General features: G+C 33.7%; 1 protein-coding gene across 1 annotated transcript; it reads right to left on the reverse strand.

Moving 5' to 3' along the window:
* Positions 1 to 1,929: 1,929 nt before the first annotated feature.
* On the reverse strand, positions 1,930 to 13,839 carry kcnk4a (potassium channel, subfamily K, member 4a). Its single transcript, XM_054597122.1, has 6 exons — positions 13,651 to 13,839; positions 12,812 to 12,929; positions 4,669 to 4,829; positions 3,693 to 3,879; positions 3,133 to 3,266; positions 1,930 to 3,021 (listed from the first exon to the last, which is right to left on the reverse strand). Exons 1-6 carry the CDS (start codon positions 13,837 to 13,839, stop codon positions 1,930 to 1,932), a joined length of 1,881 nt encoding a protein of 626 aa, XP_054453097.1.
* Positions 13,840 to 14,983: the final 1,144 nt, after the last annotated feature.

Below are 14,983 nucleotides of genomic sequence, written 5' to 3' on the forward strand. Positions count from 1 at the left end.
CAGGGTTCAACTGAGGACAAATAGTAAAGTAATGAAAAGGTGTATAGACAAGTTCAAAACCTGCACATCTATGTATGTGGCAGAGGGGATTAGTCTTTAAAATAATAAAACACAAACATCATCAACCAAGATCACAAGCGGAATCAACAGTGATTTAAGTAAAGCTTGATACTATATTTGGTAAACACTACAAACCTTAAAAGTGACCTTAGTGTTGTTTAATAGCCCTGAACAGTTTTATCGAAGGCGGGCAGACAAAGATTCCTATCATGGTGTAAAAAGCACAAAAGTTTTAATACAAAGGAGTAGCCTTAAACTTGGTCTGACTTTTACCCTTTTTACCCCTGAAAACAAAGCAGTTTCATGAACCAGCCGTCGTTAGTTACCTGCTTCATCCCTCAAACAACTCGCTGCCTCGTATGACATCATCACACAGAGGAGTGACACTGGTCCGATGCTTTGCTTTGATGATAATGTACTGTTGTTGTGGTTTAGGTTTTCCACCCACTGCAGGATTTCCCCCGGGAATGTTTTTAGCGGAGGTGGTAAGCCACCCAGGTCCTGATTCATTGTGTCATGTGATCAATTTTATTTGTAGACACACACAAAAACAATTATTTACTGTGTTAAAAACTCCTGTGCTACCGTCCACTCGTTTACTCTTCTAATGTTGTATTCCATAACAAGGTACTATTTTTTTCTGATTAGCTACAAAACCCTGCCCTTGATTTGAAGCTATCGTCAGTGGCCAAGAGTTCGCCTCACGAAGCCAACATAAATCTAAGAGTTAATTGTGAATATGTTTGCCGAGAATTGATTGAGTTCAGAAGCAGAAAGACAGACCAACAAAGTAGATAATTATGTGTAATGATGTCATGATAATGATGTGACTCAAAGCGTCTTTGAACCTCTCAAACTTGTGACCAACTGTTTACACACAAGGTGTGATAGATTTTAAAGGATGCATGATTCCCTCGTTTAAAAGGCCTCTTTATCTCTCCGTATTTTGGCAAACGTAGGGGCAACTCGTTCAATCCACCACTTTAATCCAAACTGAAATGTTTTAACAACTTCTAGATGGATTGTGATTGAAACAGACATTCATGGTTCCCAGATGATTAATCCTACTGATTTGGTAATTTCCTGATTTTCCCCGTAGCAGTGAGATATCTCCACTACTGTTGATTGCATTGCCAGGAAATTTTGTACACACATTTATGTCCCCCAGAATGAATTGTAAGGTCCTAACAGCCACACATTTCTGGCATTTGGCAAAGTGCTGTTTAAGACAAGCACATGAAGGTTTCTAGGAGCTCACTGGGACTTGCTTGATTAATAAAGATATTGAGTGTACCAGCACAATTTAACTCAGATGATTTGTTGAAACAAATAAGTAACAGTTAAAATCAGATAAAGAAAATTGTCTCAGAAAAGTCACAAAACACCGCCTGCATGGCTGTAGAGTCTTTGTCTCTGAAGCAGATGTCAGTGACGGCCCAGTGATCATGCAGTCATTCAGTCTAAAGTGTGATTGGTTCATGTCTTCTCATCCTCATGTCTGAAGGGAGGCGATTCCAATCATCAGCCCCTGTTAAGGATTTAATGTCCCGAACAAATTTCCATTGAGCTTTGTTAGATCACAAAGTAGAAAGGGGTTTCTGGCACAACTTCACCTACTTCCGAGGTGCATGGAGGGAAAAAGTCTGCAAGTTTTGCAGGAGTTTTGACCTCTTCAGAACCCAAAGTAACAAAGTAAAACTTATTCTCCTGGAACATCAGCTTTATTGATGATGGTGAGGATCCCATGTTGTAAACACTGTATATTATAAGTATTCAGAGTGTGAAGTCAAATAGCTGAACCCACAGCTTTATGACTAATATGTTCCTTCCCACCCTGACTTTGGCTCCATGTTGTGAGTGTGTTGGCTGTCAGAGTGTCGGAGCTGAACCTGACTGGTTCTCTGATCGAGGCACGTCTGAAAGAGAGGACTCTGGAGGTGGTGTGGGGGGATTTGACGGTGGCTGCATATCACTCATGGGCTTCCTAACCTGCAAGGGGCTCCACTTGTGTGAGAGCTGCCTCCTCATGCTCCTCCTCTTCGGCTTTCGTGGCCGTCTCCTCCTCTCCTCGCTTGCTCCTGGCTGGCCGCGGTCGCTCAGCGTGTCCGAGGACTCGTCAATGTACGCCAGATTCTCTCCGAAAAAATCCAGCAGCTGGCAGCTGGGTGAGGAAGCGGCGTGGAGTGGAGGGGAGGGAAGGTGGATTGGATGGCGAGAAGGAGGAAGAGGGGAGAAGCGAGGGCACAAACCAGGAGCAGGCGTGTGTCTGTGGGTGTTTTTGGCAAAAGATACACATTTCTCTGGTGGAATCAGTTTGTCTTTCTCTTGTGCTGTGTTCATGTCTGCGGCTCTCGCTCCTCCCTCCTCCATGTTGCTGACTGTACAGAAGGGCGGTAACTTGTGGAGCTCCAAGAAGGACGAGGAGCCTGAGGAAACATCTGACCTGGAGTCAAAAGGAGACTCAGATCCAGAGAGGGATCCTTCCTGCAGGACTGTACCTGCTGAGTCCAGCTCTAAGGTGGAGCGGGCCACGGGGAGGGAGAATGAGCGAGCCAGCATGGGAGGAAACGACCTGCCCTCCACCTGCAGACAGACAGCCGGGTCGACTCTCAATGCAGGCACCACTCTCGGGACCGTTCCTCCTCCGGTGGCGCTGACCCGTTGCTTGGACTTGGCCACCAATGCCCTCTCAAGAGACGAATGGGCCTCCAGCTGGCTCATGGAGATGGAGAGGACGGGCCAGCGGTTCGGCAGGTGTCCATTCTCAGATCCTCCTCGAGCCAAGTATCCCAGAGTGGCCTGGGCTCCCCGTCGGATGCGGCGACGCTCGCTGCGTTTCCAGCGCCGGCGCTGCAGGAGGAAAGGGTCGTTGAACTCCAGAGGGTTTGGAATGCGAAAGTCCATGGACATGTTCTGAATATTCTGAGTCCAGTCTGTAGCGTGGGCCCTTAACTCCTCCATCTGAGAGACAGAGAGAGAGTTGAGAAAAAGATGAACCTCTAAACAAGTTTAAGTGCTGCTCCTCTTCTCTTGGCGTACATTTCTGCCTATCTGGTACCATATATCACTCACCTCAGCGCGGGTCCTCTTAGACAGCACCTTCAGCCAGTTACCTATCATGGTGAGGATGGACGCAAAGTAGGCAAGACCAAACACTATCCACAACCACACCAGAGGCTTGAAGAACCAGCCGTCATCACGACCACCTGGACACAGAGAAAGTGGACTTTTAGTGTGATGCCATGTTCCACAGAGATGCAGTATTCCCCTTTCTGTTGCCCCCTCACAATGATAAGAAGTCAGAGTATGATACGAAACAGTCCTGAAGTAGGGAGGAAGACCTGTCGTTAACATGGGTGACCTGGATGAAGGGCAATGGCTCTATCCACAAGACCAGTGTCTCACATCCTTAAGTCGTAAATGTAGCAATTTAAATAAATAATTATTAATAAAAAATAAACTGAAATTTGTACTGCACGGTTTGAAACAAGACATGAGGTTGTGTTTTGTGTGTGTGTGTGTGTGTGTGTGTGTGTGTGTGTGTGTGTGTGTGTGTGTGTGTGTGTGTGTGTGTGTGTGTGTGTGTGTGTGTGTGTGTGTGTGTGTGTGTGTGTGTGTGTGTGTGTCAGTACCCGGTACGTAGTCTCCAAAGCCAACAGTTGTGAGAGTGATGACCACAAAGTAGAGCGACTCCAGAAACGACCAGTCCTCCACTCTCTGAAACACAATTGTTGGCACGGCGAGGAAGATCAGACAACCAATCAGGATGGAGAGAACCGCTGAGATCACACGCACTGTGGTAGGCCGGACCTTACGCTTCTGAGAGAGAAAGATATAGCGGCAAATACAGAGGCGGAACAAATGGTAATGAATACTTAATGAATGGCTGTGATCGACTGAAGAAAATAACTTGAGTGTTTGGATGTAATAGCTGTTTTCTTTCTTTGCCATTTATTTTAATTTTATACACCTTCATATTTATAAATGTCCAGCAAATAAGAGAAATAATGTCAGGTCAAGTTAGGTATAATATTTTTTACATTTTATATTTAAAGTTCTTTGTATTCAAGGGTGAAGGATTAGGGTTTCAAGGTTGAAGATATCTGACTGTAGCACAGGCACAGGTAGCAGCCAACAATATATAATTACATTTTTGACCTTGAAGTTAGCAGTTGAAATGTCCAGACCCTGAATGTGAGTTACTGAAATGTTTCTTCTTTCTCAGCTACCACTGACATGGTGCCTTCAGCTACAGTATGTGTAATTAATGAGACACTGAAATGTGCCAGTGCTGACAGCAACCATGCAAAATAACCAAATGCAATTTTGTTTTTGGGCCTTTTGTGGAGGCAGCAGCAACTTTTAGCTACTTTATTTTGCATTTCTACATTGATCCTTCCTTTAAATCAATCGGGCAAATTGAAAATCTCTTCTTTCATGACAACAAGAATATGAATTAACACCAGAGGCAGTGGTTCACATCCAGATAGTAGGTTCTAGCTTGGTTCTTAAGCAGAAAATCAGAAGAAAAGAGGTTTGAAGCTGTGATTCACACAAGGTGTAAATCTAACTGAGGTTTGGTTCCTGGGCAGGACAGACCATTCTCACCAGGAAGAGGGTCTCAATCTTTGCCACAGCTCTCCGCAGCACTGTGCCCATGTGGTCACCTACTCCAGCCAGCAGTATGCCAAACATGGGGATCCCCACCAGGGCGTAGCACACACAGAACAACTGGCCGTACCACGTCAGAGGAGACAAGTTGCCAAAACCTGTTAGAAAGTTTAAAAGAACATAGGGACCTTCAGTTAAAGTTAATATGCATGCGAGTTCTAAGAAGACTCCTTGTGTATAACCAACTTCCATTTACGACCTGAGACCCAATTCTGAGATGTCTTTTGTACTAACATGAGGTAGAGTTAATTGCACATGAACATAAAAATGATGTGTTTATTCATGCTTTTTGCTTAGATTGACTAAATGTTGCGACCAGGGAGATAGTTGTTGCTTCCGGATCTTTGTCGCTTTGAAATGTTGGCAAAACCAAATCCCCAGTTTGCAGTCTGATCGACTGGAAATCCATTTGTAGACCAGAATATAATTTAAACTTTATTTATTTTCACTTCAATGTAATACATCTTACAACAGTCAGAAGATGATGAAAAGATCATGCATGTTCAGGACTAAACTCAGATCTTTAGAATATTACAGGAGCTTTCTGTGAAAAGTTTGATATGTTAATCGTTTGAACAGCATATCGAATATGTAATGTACCCTGCTTAGTAAGCTAAATAGTGTAGTAAGACATAAAATGTTAATAAATAGACATAAGAAAGTGTTTCAAATTTTTTTTTAATGAGTCATATTATAGTATGTCATCGTTATGTATGACAGAAATTGCAGAATAGCATAAATGGCATTATAAATGTCATGTGAGGTCATAGTATAGTAATGTGTTATGAAAAATCTCACAAAAAAGTCATGGCAAAGTACGTCATAAACATGTAATTTAAAAAAGGCATCGTTTAGTAAGTCAAATTTAAAGCTATGGCATGGTTGCCCAAAAAATGGTAATGCTATATAAAACGTTGTACTATAGTATGTCATAAAAATGTCATTCTATACTTAACTGTAACAAATAATTTAAAAAAGCATAGCATTGAATCAAACAAAACACGCTTTGTAAAAATGTATATAATAAAAAATAATCACATATAAATAAAGTCTTTAAAAAATGCCACATAAAGAGTAATAGCAGAGTATGCCGAAAAAAATCATAAAAAAGCCATAGTATAGTATGTCTAAAAATTATTAAAAAGTTGTATGTAATTATGTCAAAAAAGTCATAAAACAGACATTGTATTGTATGTCCAAAAAAAGTCATAGTATAGTATGTCCAGAAAAGTCATAAAAAAGTAGTTCAATATGTCAAAATAAATCCCAATATAATGTCAGAAAAAGTAATAAAAAATGAAAATAAAGTATATTGAAAGAAGTCATAGTATATCATGTCAAAAAAAAGTCATAGTTTAGCAGGTCCAAATAGTCATGAAATAGTCATAGTATAGTATGACGAAAAAAAGTCATAGTATTGTACGTCAAAAAAGTCTTAAAACAAGTATGGTATAGTATGTTAAAAAAAGATCAAAAAAAGACATGGGATATTATGTTAATAAAATATATTAAAAAGTCATAGTATAGTATGTAATAAACATTTATAAAAATGTCATAGTATTGTTAGTCCAAACAAGTATTAGAAATGTCATTGTAATTGTATGTAAATAAATAAAAAAATTGGTATAATATGTAAATAGAACAGGATATAATAAAGTCATAGTATAGTATGTCAAAAAAAGGCTCAAGATTAATTGGATGTTCATTAGGTCATAAAAAAGTTACAGTATTGGATGTCTATAAAAGTAATAAAAATGTCATTGTACTGTATAGTAGTAGTTTACTCATAGTTTATTATGTCAACAAAAGTATAGTGGGTCGAAAGAAGTCATTAAAAAGTTATAGTACACTATGCCCCAAAAAATCCTAAAAAAGTTTTAAAAAGTAAATCCTAAAAACACATCATAGTCTAGTATGTTGGAAAAAAAAGTGAAGGAATACAAATATCACAGTATTGTATTTTTAAAAGAAATGAATGGTAAAGTATGTTAATAAAAGTCATAGATTAGAAGGACAAATAAGTTTGAGTATAGTGGGTCAAAAAAGGTCATATTAAAGGCTTAATATAGTATCTTGAAAAGAGTCATAAATAAGTAAGAGTTGTATGTCAAAAAAGTATAGTGTGTTGAAAAAAATCATATTAAAGTCATATTAAAGTATGTCCGAAAAAGTTATAAAAACATGTCATATTGTGTTGAGAGGGTTAATAAAAAAGTCATAATATAGTATGACGAAAAAGTTATAAAAATATCATAGTATTGTATGTCAAAGAAAGTATTTAAAAAATGAATGGTATGTTGAAAAAAAGTCATAGAATAGAAGGCCAAATAAGTCCAAGTATAATGGGTCGGAAGAAGTCATTTAAAAAAGTCATAGTACAGCATGCCAAAATAAATCCTAGAAAAGCCACATTATAGTATGTCAAAGAAAGTCATAAAAAGTAACCGTATAGTATGTTGAAAAAAGTCATAGTATAGTATGTCAAAAAAAGTCATAAAAAAGTCATAGTATAGTATGTCGAAAAAAATCATAGTACAATTTGTGGAAGAAAATCATAAAAAGTCATAGTGTAGTATGTTAAAAAATGTCATAGTATAGTATGTTGAAAAAAGTCATAGTATAGTATGTCGAAAAAAAAAAAAAAATGGTATAGTTTGTCGAAAAATGTCATAGTATAGTATGTTGAAAAAAATCATAAAAAAGTCATAGTATAGTATGTGGAAAAATATCATAGTATAGTACGTTGAAAAAAAAAAATCATAAAAAAGTCTTAGTATAGTATGTTGAAAAATGTCATAGTATAGTATGTAGAAAAAAATCATGAAAAAGTCATAGTATAGTATATTGAAAAAAGTAATTAAATGTCATAGTATAGTATGTGGAAAAATGTCATAGTATAGTATGTTGAAAAAAATAGTAAAAATGTCATAAAAAAGTAAAAAAGTTGTATAGTATGTTGAAAAAAGTCATAGTATAGTATGTTGAAAAAAGTCATAGTATAGTATGTTGAAAAAAATCATGAAAAGTCATAGTATAGTATGTCAAAAAAAAAATCATAAAAAAGTCTTAGTATAGTATGTTGAAAAATGTCATAGTATAGTATGTAGAAAAAAATCATGAAAAAGTCATAGTATAGTATATTGAAAAAAGTAATTAAATGTCATAGTATAGTATGTGGAAAAATGTCATAGTATAGTATGTTGAAAAAAAAAGTCATAGTAAAAAAAGTCAAGTATAGTTATAGTATGTCAAAGTCATAAAAATTGAAAAAAGTAATTAAATGTCATAGTATAGTATGTTGAAAAAAAGTCATAGTATAGTATGTTGAAAAAAATCATAAAAAAGTCATAGTATAGTATGTATAGTATTTATGTGAAAAAATCATAAAAAAGTAATTGTATAGTATGTTAAAAAATGTCATAGTATAGTATGTTGAAAAAAGTCATAGTATAGTATGTCGAAAAAAAAAAAAAGTCATAGTATAGTATGTGTCGAAAAATGTCATAGTATAGTATGTTGAAAAAAATCATAAAAAAAAAAATCATAAAAAAGTCATAGTATAGTATGTGGAAAAATATCATAGTATAGTATGTTGAAAAAAATCATAGTATAGTACGTTGAAAAAAAAAAAAAAGTCATAAAAAAAATGTCATAGTATAGTATGTTGAAAAATGTCATAGTATAGTATGTTGAAAAAAATCATGAAAAAGTCATAGTATAGTATGTCGAAAAAAAAAAGTCATAAAAAAGTCATAGTATAGTATGTTGAAAAATGTCATAGTATAGTATGTAGAAAAAAATCATGAAAAAGTCATAGTATAGTATATTGAAAAAAGTAATTAAATGTCATAGTATAGTATGTGGAAAAATGTCATAGTATAGTATGTTGAAAAAAATCATAAAAAGTAAAAAAAAATCATGAAAAAGTCATAGTATAGTATATTGAAAAAAGTAATTAAATGTCATAGTATAGTATGTTGAAAAAAAAATAAAAAAGTCATAGTCATAGTATAGTATGTTGAAAAAAAAAAATGTCATAGTAAAAAAATGAAAAAGTCATAGAAAAAAATCAAAAAAGTCATTGTATAGTATGTTGAAAAAAATATAGTATATTGAAAAAAAAGTAATTAAATGTCATATAGTATGTGGATAGTATAGTTGAAAAAAATCATAAAAAAGTAATAATAGTATGTTGAAAAAAGTCATAGTATAGTATGTATGAAAAAAAAAAATCATAGTATAGTATGTAGAAAAAAATCATGAAAAAGTCATAGAAAAAAAAAAATCATAAAAAAGTCTTAGTATAGTATGTTGAAAAATGTCATAGTATAGTATGTAGAAAAAAATCATGAAAAAGTCATAGTATAGTATATTGAAAAAAAATCATAGTAAAAAAAATGTCATAGTATAGTATGTTGAAAAAAGTAATTAAAAAAATCATAGTATAGTATGTGGAAAAATGTCATAGTATAGTATGTTGAAAAAAAAAATCATAGTACAGTTTGTCGAAAAAAATCATGAAAAAGTCATAGTATAGTATAAAAAATCATGAAAAAAGTAATATAAAAAAAATAGTGTCATAGTATAGTATGTGGAAAAATGTCATAGTATAGTATGTAGAAAAAAATCATGAAAAAGTCATAGTATAGTATATTGAAAAAAGTAATTAAATGTCATAGTATAGTATGTGGAAAAATGTCATAGTATAGTATGTAAAAAAATCATAAAAAAAAATTGTCATAGTATGTTGAAAAAAAAAGTCATAGTATAGTATGTTGAAAAAAAAAAAATCATAGTATAGTAAAAAGTTGAAAAAAATCATGAAAAAGTCATAGTATAGTATGTCGAAAAAAAAAAAAAGTCATAAAAAAAAAAAGTCTTAGTATAGTATGTTGAAAAATGTCATAGTATAGTATGTAGAAAAAAATCATGAAAAAGTCATAGTATAGTATATTGAAAAAAGTAATTAAATGTCATAGTATAGTATGTGGAAAAATGTCATAGTATAGTATGTTGAAAAAAATCATAGTACAGTTTGTCGAAAAAAATCATGAAAAAGTCATAGTATAGTATATTGAAAAAAGTAATTAAATGTCATAGTATAGTATGTGGAAAAATGTCATAGTATAGTATGTAGAAAAAAATCATGAAAAAGTAATTGTATAGTATGTTGAAAAAAGTCATAGTATAGTATGTCATGAAAAAGAAAAAAAAAAAATCATAAAAAAGTCTTAGTATAGTATGTTGAAAAATGTCATAGTATAGTATGTAGAAAAAAATCATGAAAAAGTCATAGTATAGTATATTGAAAAAAGTAATTAAAAGTCATAGTATAGTATGTGGAAAAATGTCATACATTACATTACATTACATTACAGTCATTTAGCAGACGCTTTTATCCAAAGCGACTTACAGGAAGTGTATTCAACATAGGTATTCAAGAGAACTACTAGTCACCAGAAGTCATAAGTGCATCTCCTTTCTTAAACAAGCATCTTAAAGCATAAACCAGAGCAAAAGTATAGTGCAGAAGCAAATTACTACGAAAACAATAATTGCAACAGACTAATACGAATATAATAAGTGCTACAAACTACTACGAATAGGATAAGTGCAGTAAACGAATTCAATAAGTGCAGCGAACTGATACGAATACAGTGAGTGCAACAACTAATACGAATGCAATAAGTGCTACGAGGAAGGCTCAGGGTAGTACTTCTTGAAGAGGTCTAGTTTTCAGCCTGCGCCGAAAGATGGGCAGCGACTCTGCTGTCCTGACGTCAGTGGGGAGTTCATTCCACCACTGAGGGGCCAGGACAGAAAAAAGCTGTGACCGGGTGGATCGGCTGCAGGGACCTCTGAGCGACGGGGCAAAAATCGCCCGAGGCAGCAGAGCGAAAAATGTCGGGTATAGGGGTGTAGGGCTTGACCAAGGCCTGGAGATAGGATATTCATAGTATAGTATGTTGAAAAAAATCATAAAAAAGTAATTGTATAGTATGTTGAAAAAAGTCATAGTATAGTATGTTGAAAAAATTCATAAAAAAGTCATAGTATGTTGAAAAAAATCATAGTACAGTTTGTCGAAAAAAATCATGAAAAAGCCATAGTATAGTATGTTGAAAAAAATCATAAAAAAGTAATTGTATAGTATGTTGAAAAAAAAAATAAAAAAAGTATAGTATAGTATGTTGAAAAAAGAAAAAAGTCATAGTATAGTACGTTGAAAAAATTCATAAAAAAGACATAGTATAGTATGTTGAAAAAATAATCATAAAAAAGTAAATCATAAAAAAGTAATTGTATAGTATGTTGAAAAAAGTCATAGTATAGTACGTTGAAAAAATTCATAAAAAAGTCATAGTATGTTGAAAAAAATCATAGTACAGTTTGTCGAAAAAAATCATGAAAAAGCCATAGTATAGTATGTTGAAAAAAATCATAAAAAAAAAATAATTGTATAGTATGTTGAAAAAAAAAATTAAATCATAGTATAGTATGTTGAAAAAAGTCATAGTATAGTACGTTGAAAAAATTCATAAAAAAGACATAGTATAGTATGTTGAAAAAAATCATAAAAAAGTAATTGTATAGTATGTTGAAAAAAGTCATAGTATAGTACGTTGAAAAAATTCATAAAAAAGTCATAGTATGTTGAAAAAAATCATAGTACAGTTTGTCGAAAAAAATCATGAAAAAGCCATAGTATAGTATGTTGAAAAAAATCATAAAAAAGTAATTGTATAGTATGTTGAAAAAAGTCATAGTATAGTATGTTGAAAAAAGTCATAGTATAGTACGTTGAAAAAATTCATAGTACAGTTTGTCGAAAAAAAATCATGAAAAAGCCATAGTATAGTATGTTGAAAAATGTCATAGTATAGTATGTAGAAAAAAATCATGAAAAAGTCATAGTATAGTATATTGAAAAAAGTAATTAAATGTCATAGTATAGTATGTGGAAAAATGTCATAGTATAGTATGTTGAAAAAAATCATAGTACAGTTTGTCGAAAAAAATCATGAAAAAGTCATAGTATAGTATATTGAAAAAAGTAATTAAATGTCATAGTATAGTATGTGGAAAAATGTCATAGTATAGTATGTAGAAAAAAATCATGAAAAAGTAATTGTATAGTATGTTGAAAAAAGTCATAGTATAGTATGTTGAAAAAAATCATAAAAAAGTAATTGTATAGTATGTTGAAAAAAGTCATAGTATAGTACGTTGAAAAAAATCATGAAAAAGCCATAGTATAGTATGTTGAAAAAAACTATAAAGAAGTCATTGTATAGTATGCCGAAAAAAATCATAGTACAGTTTGTCGAAAAAAATCATGAAAAAGTCATAGTATAGTATGTGGAAAAATGTCATAGTATAGTACGTTGAAAAAATTCATAAAAAAGTCATAGTATAGTATGTTGAAAAAAAAATCATAGTACAGTTTGTCAAAAAAAATCATGAAAAAGTCATAGTATAGTATGTGGAAAAAAGTCATAGCATAGTATGCTGAAAAATGTCATAGTATAGTATGTTGAAAAAAATCATCAAAAAGTTATAGTATAGTTTGTCAAAAAAAGGCATAGTATAGTTTGTGGAAAAAAGTAATAGTTTAGTTTGTCGAAAAAAGTCATAGTAAAGTATTTTGAAAAACTCATATTATGCTATGTCGGAAAAGTTATGAAAAATCTATTTTGGTAAAAAAACCATGGTCTAGTACGTTGAAAAAAATCATAGTATAGAATGTTATAAAATGTCAAAATAAAGTCAGTGTAAAGTATGTCATTAAAAAAGTGTCATGTTTAAAGTCAAAGTATATGTTATAGAAATGTCACGTAAAACGTTATGGAATAGTATGTCACAAAATGTCATGTAAAGGTCATAGTATAGTGTGTTGAAGAAAAATCATAAAATAAGTAATGTCAAAGATTATAGTAAAGTGTGTCATAGAAATGTCATAAAAAAGTCATAATTTAGTATGCTGTTAAGATATGTCATAACAAGTCGTAATATAGCATGTTGTTGAAAAATGTAATGTAAAAAGTCACAGTATAGTATGTCATAAAAAATGTCATTGTACCTATTGTGGTAATGATGGTACCACAGAAGAAGAAGGCTGAGGCCAGGTCCCAGCGGGTGGAGAAGTTTGCAGAAAGGCTGTTCACATTCAGTCCTGACTCCACTGCAGACACCACTCCCTGCAGGTGAGGTATGGTATTTATTAATTATACATTTAACTTACAACACAGGTATGTATCTTTTCCAGGGACTTAAGTTAGTTGTCAGTTGGATTGTGATGCAGGGAATTCCAGTAATGGAAGAAGTACTGAGATCCTTTAATTATGTAAAGTACCAGTACAATTAGCTTTAAAAATCCAATGTATCAATGCAAAAGGAGCATTTTAGTGCTGGTCGAGATTGAGTTTCATTTTCTTTATATCAGCTAAGCTAGTTTAGTGCAGTTGTTCCAAAACTGGGGCTGGGCCTCTTTGAAGGGTGACAAGATGATCAATGTGAAGGGAAAGAAGAAGCTTTTTTAGCTGACTTTTATAGAGAAAAAAGGGTGAAAATACTACTTACTATTAATTTTCTTCAAATAGTATATTAACTGCAGCACAAACTCTATTATTTTGAATAAAGCAAAGATTGAAAAATGATTTGAGATTGCAATTATCTGAAAATAAGCCTGATTCACTGAAACAAACCTGGTTGAACTGGTTTAACTATCAGTGATAGTTGGAGATACAAATGGACATTGTATGTTGTGTCTCAAGTAAAATCAGAAAGAGCAAAAACAAAAAAAGCAAAAGAAATACATTATTTCTGTGTTTAAATAAATCTTAAAGTTGTGGTTGTATTTACACAGTAAGTGTGAGTTGGATTATGTGATGAGAGTGTGTTTAGTGAGTCCGATGATACCTTCACAAGATTGTTGAAGTCCAGCTCGGTGACACAGGAGTTATTATTGAGGAAGGTATCCTTGGTAGCCAGAAGGTTTTTGTACGCCAAACTCTCCTCGGGACGCTCCAGGGTTCCAAAAACGAGGGCTCCCATCACCAGGTACAGCATGACCCCAATCAGCAGGGCCAGGAGGGTGGTACACCGCATTTTCTCCCAGTCGACCCCCCCTGTCCCTCCAGGGTGAGAGGGTCAGAGCTCAGAGGCCAGGCTCTCAGTCAGGATACACCGGGGCACAGCTGGACATAAACAGGAAGTTCCTTTAGAGATGTACTGTGTGTGTGAGTGCGGAAACAACAAGCAACACAAGTGTTCTTGGAGGACTAACACACATCAACAACCTTTATTTATACATCTGTGCGTCAAACCAAAGAGACGGTCACTGACAGGAAAAGTCAAGAGCTGTTAAAGGATTGCTCCAGTATTTTATTTACGTACTTCTCCATTACAAGCTATGAGCTCACAAAAGAAGATAAAAAAAAAAGGTTAAATCTGAAGCAGCAGAAGCAGAGGGAGCCTTTCTTGTTTAGTGCTTTTGTATGGTTCAAGCACACATTTGAAAACTACATTTCCCATAATGCAGTTTGATAGCGACTTTCATTATGATGCTTTCAAAGTCCAAGTTCCAATTGCAATTGGAAACTCTCTGAAAGCTCTGATCATCTGACTTGGCACTTAAAAAAGAACTATGTTGATTTATTATTGCACTACTGTAACACTTTCAGACTCACAGTGGACGATCAATGCAGTTGAATCAGAGATATTATTTTTCTTTTTATTCCACAACTTCTTCTGTGATCAAAAACTCCCATAATGCAACATGACTGCCGACAGCTCAGTCAGATTTAATTCATTATGCTAGTAGCTGCTGATGTGGCCTCAAGCAGAGGTCAGGAGCAGCCACAGAAGGTCTGGTAAGCTCACTTTTTTCTTACACTACACCCCAACCCACACTGACTCAAGTGACATCATTTGAGGCAATTTACCATACTTCACACAGGTCCCTCTGGAGACACAAAAAGGTTTCATAAAACTTGTGTTACATATATAGTAGCAATCCCTCATGAACTGTACACAGACTTGTTTGTAAAATCAGTGGAGTGCCTCTTAAATAATTAAACCCACTGATAATGGATATGATGTGAAGTATTTTAATACTCACAAAATCAACTCTGTAATCATACAACCGCCTTGACATCTTTCCCATCTCTACCATCTCTCACAAATCTATGGAGTCAGACTAGAATCATGACGATGCACACAAAATGATTCACAATGTATGTTAAGAATTATA

This window comes from Anoplopoma fimbria, chromosome 4, assembly GCF_027596085.1.
Source record: "Anoplopoma fimbria isolate UVic2021 breed Golden Eagle Sablefish chromosome 4, Afim_UVic_2022, whole genome shotgun sequence".
Classification (NCBI taxonomy): Eukaryota; Metazoa; Chordata; class Actinopteri; order Perciformes; family Anoplopomatidae; genus Anoplopoma; species Anoplopoma fimbria.